This window comes from Arachis hypogaea, chromosome 7 (assembly GCF_003086295.3).
Source record: "Arachis hypogaea cultivar Tifrunner chromosome 7, arahy.Tifrunner.gnm2.J5K5, whole genome shotgun sequence".
Classification (NCBI taxonomy): Eukaryota; Viridiplantae; Streptophyta; class Magnoliopsida; order Fabales; family Fabaceae; genus Arachis; species Arachis hypogaea.
Window position 1 is genome coordinate 72,264,761 of NC_092042.1, and position 20,808 is coordinate 72,285,568.

At 39.8% G+C, this 20,808-nt stretch overlaps 1 protein-coding gene across 2 annotated transcripts; it reads right to left on the minus strand.

Annotated features, from left to right (window-relative positions):
• Positions 1–2,251: 2,251 nt before the first annotated feature.
• Positions 2,252–11,748, minus strand: LOC112703395 (protein Iojap, chloroplastic). Of its 2 annotated transcripts, none has more exons than XR_011864123.1 (5): positions 5,535–11,748; positions 4,773–4,899; positions 3,574–3,712; positions 3,306–3,459; positions 2,252–2,771 (listed from the first exon to the last, which is right to left on the minus strand). XR_011864123.1 is itself a non-coding variant. In XM_025754817.3 (5 exons), exons 1-5 carry the CDS (start codon positions 5,781–5,783, stop codon positions 2,627–2,629), a joined length of 726 nt encoding a protein of 241 aa, XP_025610602.1. In that variant the 5' UTR covers positions 5,784–11,748; the 3' UTR covers positions 2,252–2,626. The 2 variants fall into 2 exon arrangements, 1 of the variants encoding a protein (XP_025610602.1); XM_025754817.3 differs by having other exon boundaries at positions 2,252–2,748; positions 3,371–3,459.
• Positions 11,749–20,808: the final 9,060 nt, after the last annotated feature.

Sequence of the window (20,808 nt, forward strand, 5' to 3'; positions counted from 1 at the left end):
GTTATGCTTTAATTTTTAGAGAAGAGTTGGTTCTTGTTATATTTTTCTAAGTGAATTTTACCATGTCAAATAATGGTTGGAGTATTGGAAATTTGGATATTTTCACATGCTAGCTTATAAGAATGTATCAAGGTAATGTAATGTTAACGACCCGGTTTTCACCTGATTTTTACCCGATATAATCGTGGCCCGAAAGTATATAGGTTTCATCAGGTTTAGGGTTGGGTTCGGGTCTAATAAATAGGCCCGATATATATTTTAGGTCGGATCTGGGTCACATCAAACTCGGTTTCACCCGACCCATGCACACCCCTACTCGAAGGAACTACGAAAGAGATTGGAGAAAGGGTGACTGCTGAGGGGCGCACACGCTTTTCTGATTTCTTTTTCTTTTCCTTAAGCAAAACGGCGTCATTTTGTTCAAATCGGGCGGTTCAGTCTGACCGGCTGGTTCTCAGCCAGTTCAGCAGTTTACATCTGGTTTTTTGATTGGCAATTTCAAGTGATGAACCGAACCATTATAGCCTACAGTTTGTAATTAAACCAGTCCGACCGACAAATCCTGTCTGTATTTAGAACCATGTATTTTTTAAATACATTGGCTCAATTTATTGTGTAAATAGAGGATATATTAGTGATTAACGTATCACAAAAGCATATTCTAGAGAGGGTTAAGTACGATTTTGGTCCCTAACGTAGAGGCCGAAAATCTTTTTCGTCCTTGGCATTTTTTTGCCTACAAAATGGTCCCGAAAGTTTAACTTAGTTTTAAAATCGTCCTTCGGACGAAAATACTCTTCCCCCTTCTTCTCCAAAATCAACCAGAAGCAGAGGCACAAAGATACAAGTAAAAGCAGAAACAGAAGCAGGTAGAAGCAGAATCAACAACAATCAAACTACAACAACCAGAAGAACAACAACAACGATAACAATGGATAATGAAATCAGAGCAACAACAAAAGCAGGACCAGAAGCAGAAGTAAAAATAGAAGCAGAAGCAACCAAAAGCATCAACAACAATAACAGAATAAAAAAGAATAAACAGAAGCAACCAGAAGCATCAACAACAACAACAATGGAATAAACAGAAGAAAAACACCGTCCTTTAAATCTGAAAAATTAAAGAAAAAAGGAATAAAAAATTGAAACACCACTGCAAGGACCTCGAGGGAGAGCATGTGATCTGTGAATCGCGAGAGAAAGTGCTGCGGCGGTGGTGGGGAGGAGGGGCTGCGGCGGTGAACTGCGAATCGCGGGGGGAGGAGAGCTGCAGTGGTGGTGGCTGATCGCGTGGAAAGGGTTGCGACAGTGGTGGCGACGCCGCGAATTGCGATGAGAACAGCAATGCAGTGGTGGCGAGCTACAAATCGCGACGAGGAGGGCGCTGTGGTGGTCGACGGCACTGGGAATCTCGACGAGGGCAGGGGTGTGGCGAGCTGGACACGGTCTCCCTCAGCGCCTTCGTTCCTCTCTTCTCTTTCTCTCTCCCTCTGCTCTCTCCTCTCTTGTCGTTAATTTGAGTGTGTGCTGAAGAAGAAAGAAAATTGCGAGATTTGGCAGTGAAGAGCAGCAGCGGTGGCGAGGAGCAACAGTGGTGACGAGGAGATTCCCCACCTTTCCTTTCCCCTTCCCCTCTTCTTCCCTGGAAACACCCCTCCCCCAGCGTGACCTTCCCTTCCTCCTTTTCTCGTTTTTTTCTTTTTTTATTTTATATATTTTTTAGTTAACGGTAATTTGGTAATAAAAATAAAAAATTTGGTAAAAAAGACGATTTTAAAACTAAGTTAAACCTTTGGAATCATTTTGTAGGCAAAAAAGGCCGAGGGCAAAAAAAAATTTCGACCTTTACATTAGGAACCAAAATCGTGCTTAACCCTTCTAGAGAGATCATTAACAGAAAGACTAATCAATCTCACAAAATTAAATATCAAAAACCAAAATGAGTTTTTTTTTTTATTTATTAAAAGCCTTGTAATCCTTCGAAAAATTTATCAAAGACCAAGACTAATATTCACTCTTAAAAAAATAATGGCAATGCCATGCCATATGCGCAATGCGTGTATGTCTTTAAAAGCTTTTTTTCTCTCCTTAAACACGGTGAGGATTTCAGTTTAGGTTTTTCGGATTTATGGAAAGTAAATTAACAAATATGATGAAACCAAGTTGGCATTGGATTATACTTACTAGGTATGGTATTAATTTGATAATTTTATTAGTTTGATAATAACCAGGTGAACGCCATAGAGATAGATTTCTGGGAGTGATAACAATAGAGATTAACAATATTCAATAAAATTTGAAGCTAGTAAAATTGCACGAAAAATTTACAGAACGAATTGAATTTAATCTAGTCTGAAAAGCTTTCTAGTTACTAGAACCCCCCTTATGCAAAACTATCCAATACAGATTGATTTCCGGGAGTGATAACAAGTAATATACATGTTGGGGAAGGACTTGTGGACGAATACAAATTGCTATTATCGTTTCACCATTGAATGATCCACTAAAAAGTCTTGTGCTGATAAACGTTTATCCCACAATCTTGTAAACAAACCAAAATTGGCAGTGATTTTGTGTCTCCTCAAAGCTGGCCATGACTAATAGTTAATGGTATACCAACGTCTCCTCAATTGCGAAATGGTGGTTGATTCTCGAAAGGCAGCTCTACGGGTGTTGCATTACCATAGAACTCTTCCAAGTTGTAGAAAGCTCTTTGAGGTGGAAGAAAGATGTGGACAACAACATCGCCTGTGATCAAGATGAAAATGAAGCTGGCATACATTGCAAGATTGCAGAAACAAGAACTAGCAAGATCATTGTTATTTGTTACCATTTATTGTTTGACTCAGTGGTGAACTATTGAAAATGTATCTATCTTAAAGGTTAAAATTTGGAGGAATTGTTGGTGATGGATGTTAGAGCTTTTTCGGAAAGCAAAGAGGGTTGAAAATTGTTGAATTTTTGTTGCATCTGTTGGAGTTCAATGTGCAATTTTAAGAAGTTTTGTGGTTGCTGGCTAATCTTTGGTACATCTTTGAGTGCAATGTCCAATCAAAACTCAAGTAGTTTCTCTAGTATACTGCAGAAAACTGAGGTGCTTTTATCTTTTGATAGGAATTCAAGTGCTTTTATTATAGTGCTGCTTTCTGAGGCTATGTTCTCTGTGACTGTAAGCGGTGGATATTGGATTATACTCTTTAACAATGTACCCTTTTTGGTTAAATTAATATGTTAATCCCTGAAATTTTTAGAGAATTCCAAATATAATCTTCATTCTTCAAAAATTTGTAATTGTGTCCTTAAACAAAAACTTTGAAAATAAAAAAAAAATCAATGTAAACAGAATATTTTGAGATGTGAAAACTCTAACCAAAGTCCAACAGGGTCCATGAGTTGGGTTTTGAGTCTCCAGTCGGAAATTTTCCATATTTCTTTTCAGCTAAATCTCTAATTCTGGACCTAAAAAGCAACATAAGCATAATAAACATTCTGCTTTTGACGATGCAAAAAAGACAAATCATTAAGCATTGCCAAGTAAAGATACAAGGATCAATGATTAATTAAAGTCCATACCCGATGGCATCAATTTGGGGACGAGAAAATGCCGTAGCTATGATAAAAAATCGAGTCCAGTAAACAAGAGGCTTCACAAACAAAACCTTTATATCGGCTGCCTTAACCTCACTTGCAACCTTGGCCATCTCCACAGCAACTGCAAATGTCAAAGTTAATAATAAGTTGGCACCAGATAAGCAGCAATATAGTTGTAAATCATCTCACCACTCACTCTCTCTATCTCTCTCTCCATGTGCCACTCACTTCAGAGTATATTTGTATAAACAAGAAGTAACTGAAAAAGTTTTTCCAAACTTGAAAACTAGCCACAATTAGAAATTAAAGATTTTACAGACAACATAGGCTAAACCTAGAGAGTTCTTTTCTATTCAGGCCTAAACCATAAAAGGGAGGATTACAGGGTACTGCATCTATAGGCAATAGAATAATAAAAAGAAACAATGATAAAGTTCCAAGGATAAATTATCTCAAAGGAGAAGGCATATCTACATAGATCTTCAGCAGAGGATTCACCACTATAGAATGCAAAGATGGGAGATTGACAGAGGCATGACCAGAAGTTGAGAATACATGACTAGGTATGTGGTGGGAGGCAAAAAGTACAGTAGATGTTTCATAGCCTATAAGTAGTAGAGAAAAAATCACTTCAAAAGTACTCAGATTTTAGTAGCTTGTTATGCCCTGACATGACTGAAAATAGATGAGTCACAATGATGTTAGATGATGTATGTACCCAACCCTATTTAGTGAGCAAAGACTTTCTTGTAGTAATAAACCTACATGTAAACTTCAGGAATGAATTATTTTAGTATGCTTCTCATCTTATCATTTTGTCCCACCGTCTGTGAGGCACACAATTCTGGTTGTTGGGAAAAATTGTAATAGCATTTGTTCTTATAAAACTACTCTGGAGGCCATTCCTGAAAACATTTGCTACTGACCCAGATTGGGTCTGGAAGTAAATGGCATTTTCTGGAACCAGCAGATAGCAGCTTTAAGCAGTGATTTTTTCAGTGATTAAATTCCTCTACAGAAGTCTTTACGTGCAATTCACTAATTTTCATATTTCAGATAATCTGACAGATGATGGTGATAAAATTCAAGAAGAAACCTGATACAAGACACACGCCACTAAAATTGATAGATTGCATATTAAAACAAAGTTGCAAGTTTAATATCCTGCTTTTGAGGCTTACACGATAGGCTTTCGGCATCATCATCAACCTCTGCAGTAGCAGGCTTTTGATCTTTCCTCTTAAATACCACTTTTCCATAATTTTTAAACAATTCATCATACATCTCATCTGTATCTTCACCTACATCCTGCAAAATTTGTCTTTCATGTTACCTGCATCATCATTCATTCATTTGCAAGGCACAACAATTTACAAATTCTCCATATTTAGACATACAATAAAATCTAAAACATGAATCATTGTGAAAAAGTGAATGAGAGAAGGATTTTCTTAAGAAATTAAAGTGGCCATTAAATTAGTGTTGATTTAACTAAAGTTACAACCCCTCGTATTTCTCCATAAAATTTAATTTTTACTGATCTAACCGTCAATTATAATCACCTATCATGTAGATTATATATACTAGTAAGTTTCGTAAAAATTGAACAACTTATAAGACTATATTCTAGCAATCCATATTCATGTACGTTATATTCTGAAAACCAAAAAGTTTCTAACTTCTCCTCTATTCATTCCAGCTCAACACACACTCGTATATGCCACATTGAATTAATTCTCTTCTTCCGCATTTTACTAGCATTCAATCTCATATAAAACCAGCGCCAAAATAAAAATCACAAGATACGAAAAGATTTTAGAAAAGGTGTAGTACTTATTTTCCATTAGATTTCAAAATATTCTCAACAAAATAGCAAAAAAAGAAAGAGAAAAGAGGAAGTAAGAAAATAGAGTAGGCATGAAACGTGAGAAACGACACCGTACCGAGAAGAAGCTGTCTTCAGCTTCTTTACCGAAGGCAAAGGTCAAAAGCGTGCTCCTTCTCTTCGAATTCAACTTCAAGAACCGTTGCGAAGGTCGCTCCTTTGCGCGGCAAGAGCAGCTGAAGTGAATCCTGAGTTTCCGAGAGCGCACCGTTTCAGCGTGGTAACGTAGCTGCCGGAACTCGCTGGAGAATATTGTCGGAACTCCGGTGGTGGTTCCCGCAACTGAGAACGTGGCGCAGGGTAGCATTGTGTGGTGAAAACTGTAAGAGAGATTTTTTCGAAGCAGAGCGCGGAAGAGATAGATGAGAAAAGGATCCCGATATTATTTTCATTTTCAATTATTGAACGTCTATTTCAAAATAAAACCACCACCAACCGGATTTTTTATTTTAATAAATAAAATAATTATAATAATTATTGAAATAAATAATTTAAAAATATTTATCTAAATAAATACTCCTATTTTATCTCGTTTACTCTGTAAACGAGATAATTTGCACGTATCTCGTTTACAGTGTGAGATAAGACACGTCAACTTGACACGTGTATATCTCGTTTATACTAAGGCCTATCGACGCATATAAATATATGTCGTTCACAGCATGTTTCTGGCCGAGTTTGGCCTTGTCAACCACTTTCTCCTTTCTATTATCCATTTCTGACCATATTATCGACTGATACTACGATGGCACGCCAGGCGGGAAATGACAGAGATATCTACAGGCTAAACAAGACGTCGCATTACGTTGGGGTAGCCGACTTTGAGGTTAATTTTGTTTTGTTTAATTCTGAGCAATCCCATATGAAAAAATTTTTTGTATGTGGCCATGGTTAGAGTAGTCGCGAAGAACTACAACATAGTTTCTAGCTTTAGCAGTAGGTCTCTAGTAGAAATTTAGAACTCTATTTGCTTGTGGAAGATTGTTACGACATAATTATTAGTTTGCAACTCTGTTTTACTTGTTCTAGGTTGTTACTACTTATAACGTTCTAGTTAGGTTTTGTTTAGTATGTAATATGTAACTTACAAATATGTGTAAGTTAGAAACATAGAAATATGTTCTTAAGTAGAAGTAGTTGTAAGTTAGAAAAAAATATTTATGTAACTTTAATGTTTTGTATATCATATTAAATTGATCTAATTACAAGACTATAAAAAAGTGTAAGAATTCAATAAACAAAAAATTTAAAATTATTTTCGTATAAGGCTAAACTTTTTTTTTATTCTTCAGAGGCCTCGCCTTCAAATGCTCCAGCGAGTGAGTCATACCCTTCCTCCATTGGACGCCATCGTTTCGTATCTGGCTGAGACTGGATTCGGCGACACGGTGCCCCTCAGGGTATTTACTTTTGACAATAACTTGATTTCGGTATTTGTAGAGAGATGGCGTCCGAGGACGCACACGTTTCATCTTCCGTGGGGTGAAGTCAGTATCACCCTGCAGGACGTGGCGTACCACCTAGGGCTACGCGCACACAGGGCCCCAGTTGGGGGTGCCTCCGTGACTTCGATAGGTGGTACCACACGGAGACGTGGGCGTTAGTGGAGCAGCTGCATCGTGCCAGGCCTTCGGTGACTCCACAGCAGGCGGCGCAGAGGAAGGAGTCGTTCACGCTCAAGTTGGTTTGGCTGCAGGATCGTGTCCACCAAATGCCCCTACAGACAACCCGGAGACCCTCTAACAGTACGCCAGGTGCTACATTTTGTTATTGATCGGAGGATATCTGATGACGGACAAGTCAAACAACTTGGTCCATATGCTGTTGGCTCCCTCTTCTCCGGGACTTTGGGCAGTGTCAGGCGTTGTCTTGGGGCTCGGTCGTGCTGGTCTAGATGTACCAGTCACTGTGTTCGGCGGCACAGTGGGATGTCACGGACATCACCGGTTGCACTCCGTTGTTGATGTCCTGGATCTACCAAAGATTTTCTCAGTGATGTCCACCAGATAGAGGGATCTACTAGTATCCTATGGCTGCGATGTAACAAATGTTTATTTTGTATTTAGTTAAATTAATTTGTAACTTCTTACCACCTGTTACTTAACGAACTGTTTATATTCTCTTAGTTGGTGCAAGGTTGGTTGGATTGCAGCAGCAGAGCAGGGATCAACATGAGGCCAAGGTCCTGCATTTGAGAGTTTCGATCGACCGATTATGATTCGATGAGGTTAGCTCCATGTTTACCACCACCACGTATTCATTTTATTTCTTAATGTTGTCTTGTTTTTGGGTGGCTGACTATTATGTCTATTATGGTTTTTTTTTAGTTTGCATGAAGAATGTATGATGACCCTACTATGCAGGCTCTCTGCCCTCCTTGGTTCCTTGAGGAGGAGGAGTGGGGGACATGGTTGTCAGTCGTCCCCTTGGTATGTTTCAACATTGTGCAGTTTTACCAGGTTGATCGGGTGAAACGGCAGTTCAATGGAGAGCAGTAGGTGCCTGGCACTCTGGTGCACGAAATTGTGATCACTACTTTTCACAACTCAAATAATCCTCGGTACTGAATCCAAAAACTTGGTGCTCAATACCATGGTATAAACATAATTTCACAACTTCGCACAACTAACCAGCAAGTGCACTGGGTCGTCCAAGTAATAAACCTTACGCGAGTAAGGGTCGATCCCACGAAGATTGTTGGTATGAAGCAAGCTATGGTCATCTTGTAAATCTTAGTCAGGCAAACTCAAATGGTTATGAATGATGAATAAAACATAAAGATAAAGATAGAGATACTTATGTAATTCATTGGTAGGAATTTCAGATAAGCGTATGAAGATGCTTTGTCCCTTCCGTCTCTCTGCTTTCCTACTGTCTTCATCCAATCCTTCTTACTCCTTTCCATGGCAAGCTGTATGTTGGGCATCACCATTGTCAGTGGCTACATTCCCGTCCTCTCAGTGAAAATGTTCAACGCACCCTATCACGGCACAGCTAATCATCTGTCGGTTCTCAATCAGGTTGGAATAGAATCCATTGATTCTTTTGTGTCTGTCACTAACGCCCAGCCTTCAGGAGTTTGAAGCTCGTCACAGTCATTCAATCATTGAATCCTACTCAGAATACCACAGACAAGGTTTAGACCTTCCGGATTCTCTTGAATGCCGCCATCAATTCTAGCTTATACCACGAAGATTCCGATTAAAGAATCCAAGAGATAAACATTCAAGCCTTGTTTGCTTGTAGAACGGGAGTGGTTGTCAGGCACGCGTTCATAAGTGAGAATGATGATGAGCGTCACATAATCATCACATTCATCAAGTTCTTGAGTACGAATGAATATCTTGGAATAAGAACAAGCTGACTTGAATAGAAGAACAATAGTAATTGCATTAATACTCGAGGTACAGCAGAGCTCCACACCTTAATCTATGGTGTGTAGAAACTCCACCGTTGAAAATACATAAGAACAAGGTCCGGGCATGGCCGTGAGGCCAGCCTTCCAATGATCTAAGATAGCATAAGAATAAAGATAGCTACCAAGATAAAAATACAATAGCAAAAGGTCTTATTTATAAAGAACTAGTAGCCTAAGGTTTACAGAGATGAGTAAATGACATAAAAATCCACTTCCGGGCCCACTTGGTGTGTGCTTGGGCTGAGCATTGAAGCATTTTCGTGTAGAGACTCTTCTTGGAGTTAAACGCCAGCTTTTGTGCCAGTTTGGGCGTTTAACTCCCATTCTTGTGCCAGTTCCGGCGTTTAACGCCGGGCAGTTTTGAGCTGATTTGGAACGCCGGTTTGGGCCATCAAATCTTGGGCAAAGTATGGACTATTATACATTGCTGGAAAGCCCAGGATGTCTACTTTCCAACGCCATTGAGAGCGCGCCAATTGGACTTCTGTAGCTCCAGAAAATCACTTCGAGTGCAGGGAGATCAGAATCCAACAGCATCTGCAGTCCTTTTTAGTCTCTGAATCAGATTTTTGCTCAAGTCCCTCAATTTCAGCCAGAAAATACCTGAAATCACAGAAAAACACACAAACTCATAGTAAAGTCCAGAAAAGTGAATTTTAACTAAAAACTAATAAAAATATACTAAAAACTAACTAAAATATACTAAAAACATACTAAAAACAATGCCAAAAAGCGTATAAATTATCCGCTCATCACAACACCAAACTTAAATTGTTGCTTGTCCTCAAGCAACTGAAAATCAAATAAGATAAAAAGAAGAGAATATGCAATGAATTCCAAAAACATCTATGAAGATCAGTATTAATTAGATGAGCGGGGCTTTTAGCTTTTTGCCTCTGAACAGTTTTGGCATCTCACTCTATCCTTTGAAATTCAGAATGATTGGCTTCTTTAGGAACTCAGAATCCAGATAGTGTCATTGATTCTCCTAGTTAAGTATGATGATTCTTGAACACAGCTACTTATTGAGTCTTGGCCGTGGCCCAAAGCACTCTGTCTTCCAGTATTACCACCGGATACATACATGCCACAGACACATAATTGGGTGAACCTTTTCAGATTGTGACTCAGCTTTGCTAGAGTCCCCAATTAGAGGTGTCCAGGGTTCTTAAGCACACTCTTTTTACCTTGGATCACAACTTTATTATTTTTTTTTCTTTTTCTTCTTTTTTTTCCTTTTTCTCTCTTTTTTTTCGTTTTCTTTTCTCCCTTTTTTCGTTTTTCTCCTTCTCTCTCTTTTTTTTTGTATTCACTGTTTTTTCTTGCTTCAAGAATCATTTTTATGATTTTTCAGATCCTCAGTAACATTTCTCCTTTTTCATCATTCTTTCAAGAGCCAACATTCATGAACCACAAATTCAAAAGATATATGCACTGTTTAAGCATACATTCAGAAAACAAAAGTATTGCCACCACATCAAAATAATTAATCTGTTATAAAATTCAAAATTCATGCAATTCTTCTCTTTTTCAATTAAGAACATTTTTCATTTAAGAAAGGTGATGGATTCATAGGACATTCATAACTTTAAGGCATAGACACTAAGACACTAATGATCACAAGACACAAACATAGATAAACATAAGCATGATTTTTTCGAAAAACAGAAAATAAAGAACAAGGAAATTAAAGAACGGGTCCACCTTAGTGATGGCGGCTTGTTCTTCCTCCTGAAGATCTTATGGAGTGCTTGAGCTCCTCAATGTCTCTTCCTTGTCTTTGTTGCTCCTCTCTCGTGATTCTTTGATCTTCTCTAATTTCATGGAGGAGGATGGAGTGTTCTTGGTGCTCCACCCTTAGTTGTCCCATGTTGGAACTCAATTCTCCTAGGGAGGTGTTTAGTTGCTCCCAATAGTTTTGTGGAGGAAAGTGCATCCCTTGAGGCATCTCAGGGATTTCATGATGAGAGGGGTCCCTTGTTTGCTCCATCCTTTTCTTAGTGATGGGCTTGTCCTCATCAATGGGGATGTCTCCCTCTATGTCAATTCCAACTGAATAACAGAGGTGACAAATGAGATGAGAAAAGGCTAACCTTGCCAAGGTAGAGGACTTGTCCGCCACCTTATAAAGTTCTTGGGATATAACCTCATGAACTTCTATTTCTTCTCCAATCATGATGCTATGAATCATGATAGCCCGGTCTATAGTAACTTCGGACCGGTTGCTAGTGGGAATGATTGAGCGTTGGATAAACTCCAACCATCCCCTAGCCACAGGCTTGAGGTCATGCCTTCTTAATTGAACCGGCTTTCCTCTTGAATCTCTCTTCCATTGGGCGCCCTCTTCACAAATGACTGTGAGGACTTGGTCCAACCTTTGATCAAAATTGACTCTTCTAGTGTAAGGGTGTTCATCTCCTTGCATCATGGGCAAGTTGAATGCCAACCTTACATTTTCCGGACTAAAATCAAAGTATTTCCCCCGAACCATTGTAAGCCAATTCTTCGGGTCCGGGTTCACACTTTGATCATGGTTCTTGGTGATCCATGCATTGGCATAGAACTCTTGAACCATTAAGATTCCGACTTGTTGAATGGGGTTGGTAAGAACTTCCCAACCTCTTCTTCGGATCTCATGTCGGATCTCCGGATATTCACTCTTTTTGAGTGAAAAAGGGACCTCGGGGATCACCTTCTTCAAGGCCACAACTTCATAGAAGTGGTCTTGATGCACCCTTGAGATGAATCTTTCCATCTCCCATGACTCGGAGGTGGAAGCTTTTGCCTTCCCTTTCCTCTTTCTAGAGGTTTCTCCGGCCTTGGATGCCATAAATGGTTATGGAAAAACAAAAAGCAATACTTTTACCACACCAAACTTAAAAGGTTTGCTCGTCCTCGAGCAAAAGAAAAAAGAAGAAAGTAGAAGAAGAAGAAATGAAGGAGATGGAAATGGCTTTGTGGTTCGGCCAAAGGGGGAGAAGAAGTGTTTAGGTTGTGTGAAAATGAAGGAGTGAAGAGGGGTTTATATAGGGGTGAAGAGAGGGGTAGGGTTCGGCTATGGGAGGGTGGGTTTGGGTGGGAAAGTGGTTTGAATTTGAATGGTGAGGTAGGTGGGGTTTTATGAAGGATGGATGTGAGTGGTGAAGAAAGATGGGATTTGATAGGTGAAGGGTTTTTTGGGAAGAGGTGTTGAGGTGATTGGTGAATGGGTGAAGAAGAAGAGAGAGAGTGGTGGGGTAGGTGGGGATCCTGTGGGGTCCACAGATCCTGAGGTGTCAAGGAAAAGTCATCCCTGCACCATGTGGCGAGCAAAATTGCTCCCTGTGCCAATTCTGGCGTTAAACACCGGGCTGGTGCCCATTTCTGGCGTTTAACGTCAAGTTCTTGCCCTTTCCTGGCGTTTAACGCCAGTCTGGTGCCCCTTTCTGGCATTAAACGCCCAGAATGGTGCCAGACTGGGCGTTAAATGCCCATCTGCTAGCCTTACTGGCGTTTAAACGCCAGCAAGTTCTCCTCCAGGGTGTGCTATTTTTCTTTCTGTTTTTCTTTCTGTTTTTGCTTTTTCAATTGATTTTGTGACTTCTTATGATCATCAACCTACAGAAAACATAAAATAACAAAAGAGGATAGATAAATATAATAGGATTGGGTTGCCTCCCAACAAGCGCTTCTTTAATGTCATTAGCTTGACAGTGGGCTCTCATGGAGCCTCACAGATACTCAAAGCAATGTTGGAACCTCCCAACACCAAACTTAGAGTTTGAATGTGGGGGTTTAACACCAAACTTAGAAGTTGGTTGTGGCCTCCCAACACCAAACTTAGAGTTTGACTGTGGGGGCTCTGTTTGACTCTGTTTTGAGAGAAGCTCATCATGCTTCCTCTCCATGGTGACAGAGGGATATCCTTGAGCCTTAAACACAAAGGATTCTTCATTCACTTGAATGATCAATTCTCCTCTGTCCACATCAATCACAGCCTTTGCTGTGGCTAGGAAGGGTCTGCCAAGGATGATGGATTCATCCATGCACTTCCCAGTCTCTAGGACTATGAAATCAGCAGGGATGTAATGGTCTTCAACTTTTACCAGAACATCCTCTACAAGTCCATAAGCTTGTTTTCTTGAATTGTCTGCCATCTCTAGTGAGATTTTTGCAGCTTGCACCTCAAAGATCCCTAGCTTCTCCATTACAGAGAGAGGCATGAGGTTTACACTTGACCCTAGGTTACATAAGGCCTTCTTGAAGGTCATGGTGCCTATGGCACAAGGTATTGAGAACTTCCCAGGATCTTGTCTCTTTTGAGGTAATTTCTGCCTAGACAAGTCATCCAGTTCTTTGGTGAGCAAAGGGGGTTCATCCTCCCAAGTCTCATTACCAAATAACTTGTCATTTAGCTTCATGATTGCTCCAAGGTAGCAACTTGCTCTTTAGTGACATACTCATCCTCTTCAGAGGAAGAATACTCATCAGAGCTCATGAATGGCAGAAGTAAGTCCAATGGAATCTCTATGGTCTCATTATGAGCCTCAGATTCCCATGATTCCTCATTTGGGCACTCATTGGAGGCCAGTGAACATCCATTGAGGCCTTCCTCAGTGGCGCTCACTGCCTCTTCCTCCTCTCCAAATTCGGCCATGTTGATGGCCTTGCACTCTCCTTTTGGATTTTCTTCTGTATTGCTTGGAAGAGTACTAGAAGGGAGTTCAGTAATTTTCTTGCTTAGCTGACCCACTTGTGCCTCCAAGTTTCTAATGGAGGACCTTGTTTCAGTCATAAAACTTTGAATGGTTTTGATTAGATCAGAGACCATGGTTGCTAAGTCAGAGTTGTTCTGCTTAGAACTCTCTGTCTGTTGCTGAGAAGATGATGGAAAAGGCTTGCCATTGCTAAACCTGTTTCTTCCACCATTATTGTTGTTGAAACCTTGTTGAGGTCTCTGTTGATCCTTCCATGAAAGATTTGGATGATTTCTCCATAAAGGATTATAGGTGTTTCCATAGGGTTCTCCCATGTAATTCACCTCTTCCATTGAAGGGTTCTCAGGATCATAAGCTTCTTCTTCAGATGAAGCGTCCTTAGTACTACCTGGTGCATTTTGCATTCCAGACAGACTTTGAGAAATCATATTGACTTGCTGAGTCAATATTTTGACCTGAGCCAATATGGCATTCAGAGTATCAATCTCAAGAACTCCTTTCTTCTGATTAGCCCCATTGTTCACAGGATTCCTTTCAGAAGTGTACATGAATTGGTTATTTGCAACCATTTCAATTAGTTCTTGAGCTTCTGTAGGCGTCTTCTTCAGATGAAGAGATCCTCCAGCAGAGCTATCCAAAGACATCTTGGACAGTTCAGACAGACCATCATAGAAAATACCTATGATGCTCCATTCAGAAAGCATGTCAGAGGGACACTTTCTGATTAATTGTTTGTATCTTTCCCAAGCTTCATAGAGGGATTCTCCTTCCTTCTGTCTGAAGGTTTGGACTTCCACTCTAAGCTTACTCAATTTTTGAGGTGGAAAGAACTTTGCCAAGAAGGCATTGACTAGCTTTTCCCAAGAGTTCAGGCTTTCTTTAGGTTGTGAGTCCAACCATATCCTAGCTCTGTCTCTTACAGCAAAAGGGAATAGCATAAGTCTGTAGACCTCAGGGTCAACCCCATTAGTCTTGACAGTGTCACAGATTTGCAAGAATTCAGCTAAAAACTGATGAGGATCTTCCAATGGAAGTCCATGGAACTTGCAATTCTGTTGCATTAGAGAAACTAATTGAGGCTTAAGCTCAAAGTTGTTTGCTCCAATGGCAGGGATAGAGATGCTTCTCCCATAGAAGTCGGGAGTAGGTGCAGTAAAGTCACCCAGCACCTTCCTTGCATTGTTGGCATTGTTGTTGTTTTCGGCTGCCATGTTTTCTTCTTCTTTGAAGATTTCTGTTAGGTCCTCTACAGAGAGTTGTGCCTTAGCTTCTCTTAGCTTTCGCTTCAAGGTCCTTTCAAGTTCAGGGTCAGCCTCAACAAGAATGCTTTTGTCTTTGCTCCTGCTCATATGAAAGAAAAGAAAACAAGAAAATATGGAATCCTCTACGTCACAGTATAGAGATTCCTTGAGGTGTCAGAGGAAAAGAAAAATAGAAGGAAGAAGTAGAAGAATTCGAACTTATCAAGAAAGATGGAGTTCGAAATGTGCATTAAGGAATAGTGTTAGTCCATAAATAGAAGGATGTGAAAAGAGGGGAAGAAATTTTTGAAAATAAATTAAAAGGATTTTAAAAAACATTTTGAAAAACACTAATTGATTTTCGAAAACCAAGGGTGGAAAAGAAATCAAGTGATTTTTGAAAAAGATTTTGAAATTAGAAATCAAAAAGATATGATTGAAAATTATTTTGAAAAAGATGTGATTAAAAAGATATGATTTAAAAGTTATGGTTTTAAAAAGATGTGATTGAGAAGATATAATTTGAAAAACAATTTAAAAAGATTTGATTTTAAAAATTAATGACTTGGCTAACAAGAAAAGATATGATTCAAACATTAAACCTTTCTCAACAGAAAAGGCAACATACTTGAAATGTTGAATCAAATCATTAATTGATAGCAAGTATTTTTGAAAAATGGAAAGAAATTGATTTTGAAAAAGATTTGATTGAAAAGATATGATTTGAAAAAGATTTGATTTTGAAAAATTTTGAAAACTTAAAAAAAAAATTGCATTGAAAACAGAATCTTCCCTCTTGTGCCATCCTGGCGTTAAACGCCCAGAATGGTGCACATTCTGGCGTTTAACGCCCAAAGCACTACCCTTTTGGGCGTTAAACGCCCAGCCAGGTACCCTGGCTGGCGTTTAAACGCCAGTTTGCCCTTCTTCACTGGGCGTTTTGAACGCGCAGCTTTTTCTGTATAATTCCTCTGCTGTATATTCTGAATCTTCAATTCTCTATATTATTGACTTGAAAAGACACACATTAAAAATATTTTTGGATTTTTAATAATGAGGAATAATCAAAATGCAACTAAAATCAAATAACAATGCATGCAAGACACCAAACTTAGCAGTTTGTATACTACTGACACTAACAAAATGAGAATGCATATGAGAAACACAAACACTCAAGTCAAGAGAATTTAAAGATCAGAGTAATGAAATCATCAAGAACATCTTGAAGATCACTTAAGACACATGGATGAATGCAAAAAAATAGAAACATGCAATTGACACCAAACTTAACATGAGACTAGTGTCTCAATGAGAAACATAAAATATTTTTGGTTTTTTATGATTTTGTAAAAATTTTTTTTGGATTTTTCGAAAATTAAGTGAAGAGGAAAAATAAAAATATCAAAATTCTTTATGAGAATTCCAGGAATCATGCAATGTTAGTCTAAAGCTTCAGTCTAAAGAAATTAGACATGGCTAGTCAAGCTTCAGCAGGACATTGCATTCAAGAGCTAAATTGATGAGAATCAATCAGCTTTGGTGATGATAAGAACATCACCTTGAAACACTAGAATTCATTCTTAAGAACTCTGAAGAAAAATACCTAATCTAAGCAACAAGATGAACCGTCAGTTGTCCAAACTCGAACAGTCCCCGGTAACGACGCCAAAAACTTGGTGCACGAAATTGTGATCACTACTTTTCACAACTGAAATAATCCCCGGTACTGAATCCAAAAACTTGGTGCTCAATACCATGGTATAAACATAATTTCACAACTTCGCACAACTAACCAGCAAGTGCACTGGGTCGTCCAAGTAATAAACCTTACGCGAGTAAGGGTCGATCCCACGGAGATTGTTGGTATGAAGCAAGCTATGGTCATCTTGTAAATCTTAGTCAGGCAAACTCAAATGGTTATGAATGATGAATAAAACATAAAGATAAAGATAGAGATACTTATGTAATTCATTGGTAGGAATTTCAGATAAGCGTATGAAGATGCTTTGTCCCTTCCGTCTCTCTGCTTTCCTACTGTCTTCATCCAATCCTTCTTACTCCTTTCCATGGCAAGCTGTATGTTGGGCATCACCGTTGTCAGTGGCTACAGTCCCGTCCTCTCAGTGAAAATGTTCAACGCACCCTGTCACGGCACGGCTAATCATCTGTCGGTTCTCAATCAGGTTGGAATAGAATCCATTGATTCTTTTGCGTCTGTCACTAACGCCCAGCCTTCAGGAGTTTGAAGCTCGTCACAGTCATTCAATCATTGAATCCTACTCAGAATACCACAGACAAGGTTTAGACCTTCCAGATTCTCTTGAATGCCGCCATCAATTCTAGCTTATACCACGAAGATTCCGATTAAAGAATCCAAGAGATAAACATTCAAGCCTTGTTTGCTTGTAGAACGGGAGTGGTTGTCAGGCACGCGTTCATAAGTGAGAATGATGATGAGCGTCACATAATCATCACATTCATCAAGTTCTTGAGTGCGAATGAATATCTTGGAATAAGAACAAGCTGAATTGAATAGAAGAACAATAGTAATTGCATTAATACTCGAGGTACAGCAGAGCTCCACACCTTAATCTATGGTGTGTAGAAACTCCACCGTTGAAAATACATAAGAACAAGGTCCGGGCATGGCCGTGAGGCCAGCCTTCCAATGATCTAAGATAGCATAAGAATAAAGATAGCTACCAAGATAAAAATACAATAGCAAAAGGTCTTATTTATAAAGAACTAGTAGCCTAAGGTTTACAGAGATGAGTAAATGACATAAAAATCCACTTCCGGGCCCACTTGGTGTGTGCTTGGGCTGAGCATTGAAGCATTTTCGTGTAGAGACTCTTCTTGGAGTTAAACGCCAGCTTTTGTGCCAGTTTGGGCGTTTAACTCCTATTCTTGTGCCAGTTCCGGCGTTTAACGCCGGACAGTTTTGAGCTGATTTGGAACGCCGGTTTGGGCCATCAAATCTTGGGCAAAGTATGGTCTATTATACATTTCTGGAAAGCCCAGGATGTCTACTTTCCAACGCCTTTGAGAGCGCGCCAATTGGGCTTCTGTAACTCCAGAAAATCCACTTCGAGTGCAGGAAGGTCAGAATCCAACAGCATCTGCAGTCCTTTTTAGTCTCTGAATCAGATTTTTGCTCAAGTCCCTCAATTTCAGCCAGAAAATACCTGAAATCACAGAAAAACACACAAACTCATAGTAAAGTCCAGACAAGTGAATTTTAACTAAAAACTAATAAAAATATACTAAAAACTAACTAAAACATACTAAAAACATACTAAAAACAATGCCAAAAAGCGTATAAATTATCCGCTCATCACACTCCAATGAACCTTGACAGGTATAAATGATGTCTTATTTATCATTGCTTATCTATGTTTAGATGTCAGTTATTCAAATTATGACGTGTGTGTCACTATGTGACAGTAGATTATACACTTCCTATTTTTCCTTATAGGTTCTTGTCGTCCATGGTGAGGATGTCTGGTGGCCAGATCGACATGCAGATCGGTACGATGGTTGGCGCAAGCGATTTGATCCCGGTCGTAGGATCTCCATACATCATTCATTTGACACCAGGCTGACCCGAGAGAACTATGATTGGTGGCGTGGGGCTGGCCGTGTTAGGCATCTGTCGGGTTAGGAGGTTTTGGAGGATCCGAGACTCGTGGAGTTGCCCCCCAACATACAGCCCTGAAGGTTGTGGTAGGCTTAGAGAAGGAGAGTTGAATCTATGCCTTCCTTTTAAGTTGCTGTTATGACCCTTTTTAAACAAAATTACAATTCTGATTCTGTTTGAACTCAGCAGCAGAAATTTATGAGACAATTTATTTTTGTCTCATGAATATCAGAAAACAGAACTCAGCAGAGAAGAGAAAAGCTAACACCAGCATGTATCCTGGTTCGGTTGCCTTGTGCTATGCAACCTACATCCAGTCTCCTCCACAATTATGGAAGAATTTCACTATAGTTAACAGTATTACATACACCAATTTCACAGGATTGACCCAATCCTTTCACACTCAAGTTCTAACCTAACTTGACATTGGCTATGCTAATACCTAACTATTCCTCTTAGTGCTGACCCAACTAAGAAAGGGATACCAAAACAGGTACAAGATACAAGACACTTAACCAACCTAAAGAAATCAGAAAATAACTCTAGGCTTTTCTCTCAAGTGTTTCTCTCAGCCTTTTTCCACTCATGGCTTTTTCTTAAGCTTTCTCACAATGCCTTTTCTCTCAAGAAATTACAGAAAGATAAACTTAGAAAAGTACATTACAATCAGTAAAACATGAAGGAGATTGACTTTATCAGCAGCCTCTTAGCTATGTGCAAAACCAGATTCGCAAACCTCAGATGTAGCTCTTCAGTATTGGCTGAATGCTTCTTTGAAAGAAAGCATTATCCAAGTAGAGGAACTTCTCAAAAGAACACTGTTCTAACTCTCTGGTTTTCTCTCCCTTCGTTCTGAATGAGCAAGAAGTCTTCTTTTATTCTCCTTGCATGTTGCTGGGACCTTCTCTCAAGGTCAACACCTTGAGCCTTGAGCTTCACCAACCACGGATTTACTTTTTCTCAATAATCCTCAGAATAGAAACTCTCCTTCTGACTTCCTCATCTTGGCCGAAAGCCATAAAACAGCAACCATAGAAATCTTCCAATGGTAAACTTGATCTGAACCCTTGAAAACCAACTTGGTCCCCAAGTCTTGTTTAAGACCGTAGATACAAACCAGGGAAGAACAAAAATCCTCTTTCCCATGTATCCCATTTCGGATAGAGCAGAGAGTTGGGAAGAAGAGATGAGACCGAGTTGCATGTATGAGGAAAAGATTTACCTATAACCTAAGCTTGATTTGGTTTGGATTTGTTGAGATGACTTCTGCCTTTCAAGCTTAGTTTCTCTTTCTTGCTTCTTTGGTGACTATCTTGGTGAAGAAGCTCTTTCTCTCTTTCTCTTTCTTACTTTTCTGAAACTGATTTGACTTGGTCAGAGAGAGAGATGAACGTTGCTTTTGGTTAAGCAAAAGAGAGGGATTTGCATTTCTGAAATCAGATCGGGCTTGGATCGGGTATTGGTATGCTTGGCCCGATTTGATTTCTTTGGCTTCTTTCTTTGCTTTTGCTTGGGCTCTTTATTTTGCTTTCAGCCCAATATTCTTGCTGATTGCTTTTTATTCCATTTAGGCTATTAACATTTGGCCTGCAACAATAAACAATTAGTTAATATGTAGATATAAATAATCAACACTTAATTATTTATTTTGCCCAAAAATAATGTTTGTCATCACTAATTAATTTAGTTAATTTCTTAACTCAACAAGCCCACTGCTAGCCAGCCTAGGGACGATCTCCACCTTCCCTGGGGCGTGCCAAATCGGCATAGACGTGCGAGTTGAGTGCAGGGAAAATACCCGGCGACCTGCTAGGAGGGACAGAGGCGCTAGAGAGTGTCGACCAGGAGGGCCGGTTAGGAGGGAGAGGGCCATGCCTCGTCGGGTTTGAACCTGTGGCCGACCTAAAACTCCACCCCACCGTCTAGGTTGTAATCCTCTTCCCCCGTGTCAGAAAATGGAGTCTTCTCATGCATGGCGTCCAGATCCAGACTATAATAGTGACTTGGCACTGTCGATAGTGCCAAAATTGGGTGAGGTGGAGGCAAGACATGGCGCGCCACAGCTTGGGCGGGCGTCTCGGGTACAAACTCCTCCTCATCACCCCCTTCGGAAGACTCACTGTTGGCACTATCTACCACATATTCTTCATTTGACTCCTCGTCGCCCTCCTCCGCCTCGTCAACTGGAATGGCGAGATGGATCGGTGGTGGTGCAAGAGGTCAGTCGTCTTGGACATAGGTCGAGTGTATAGAACCACCACGACGAACATCTCCAACCTCGACGGACAGCTCCATCACCTGTTTTGCCATGATCCTCCCATAGATGTTGAATATGAGTC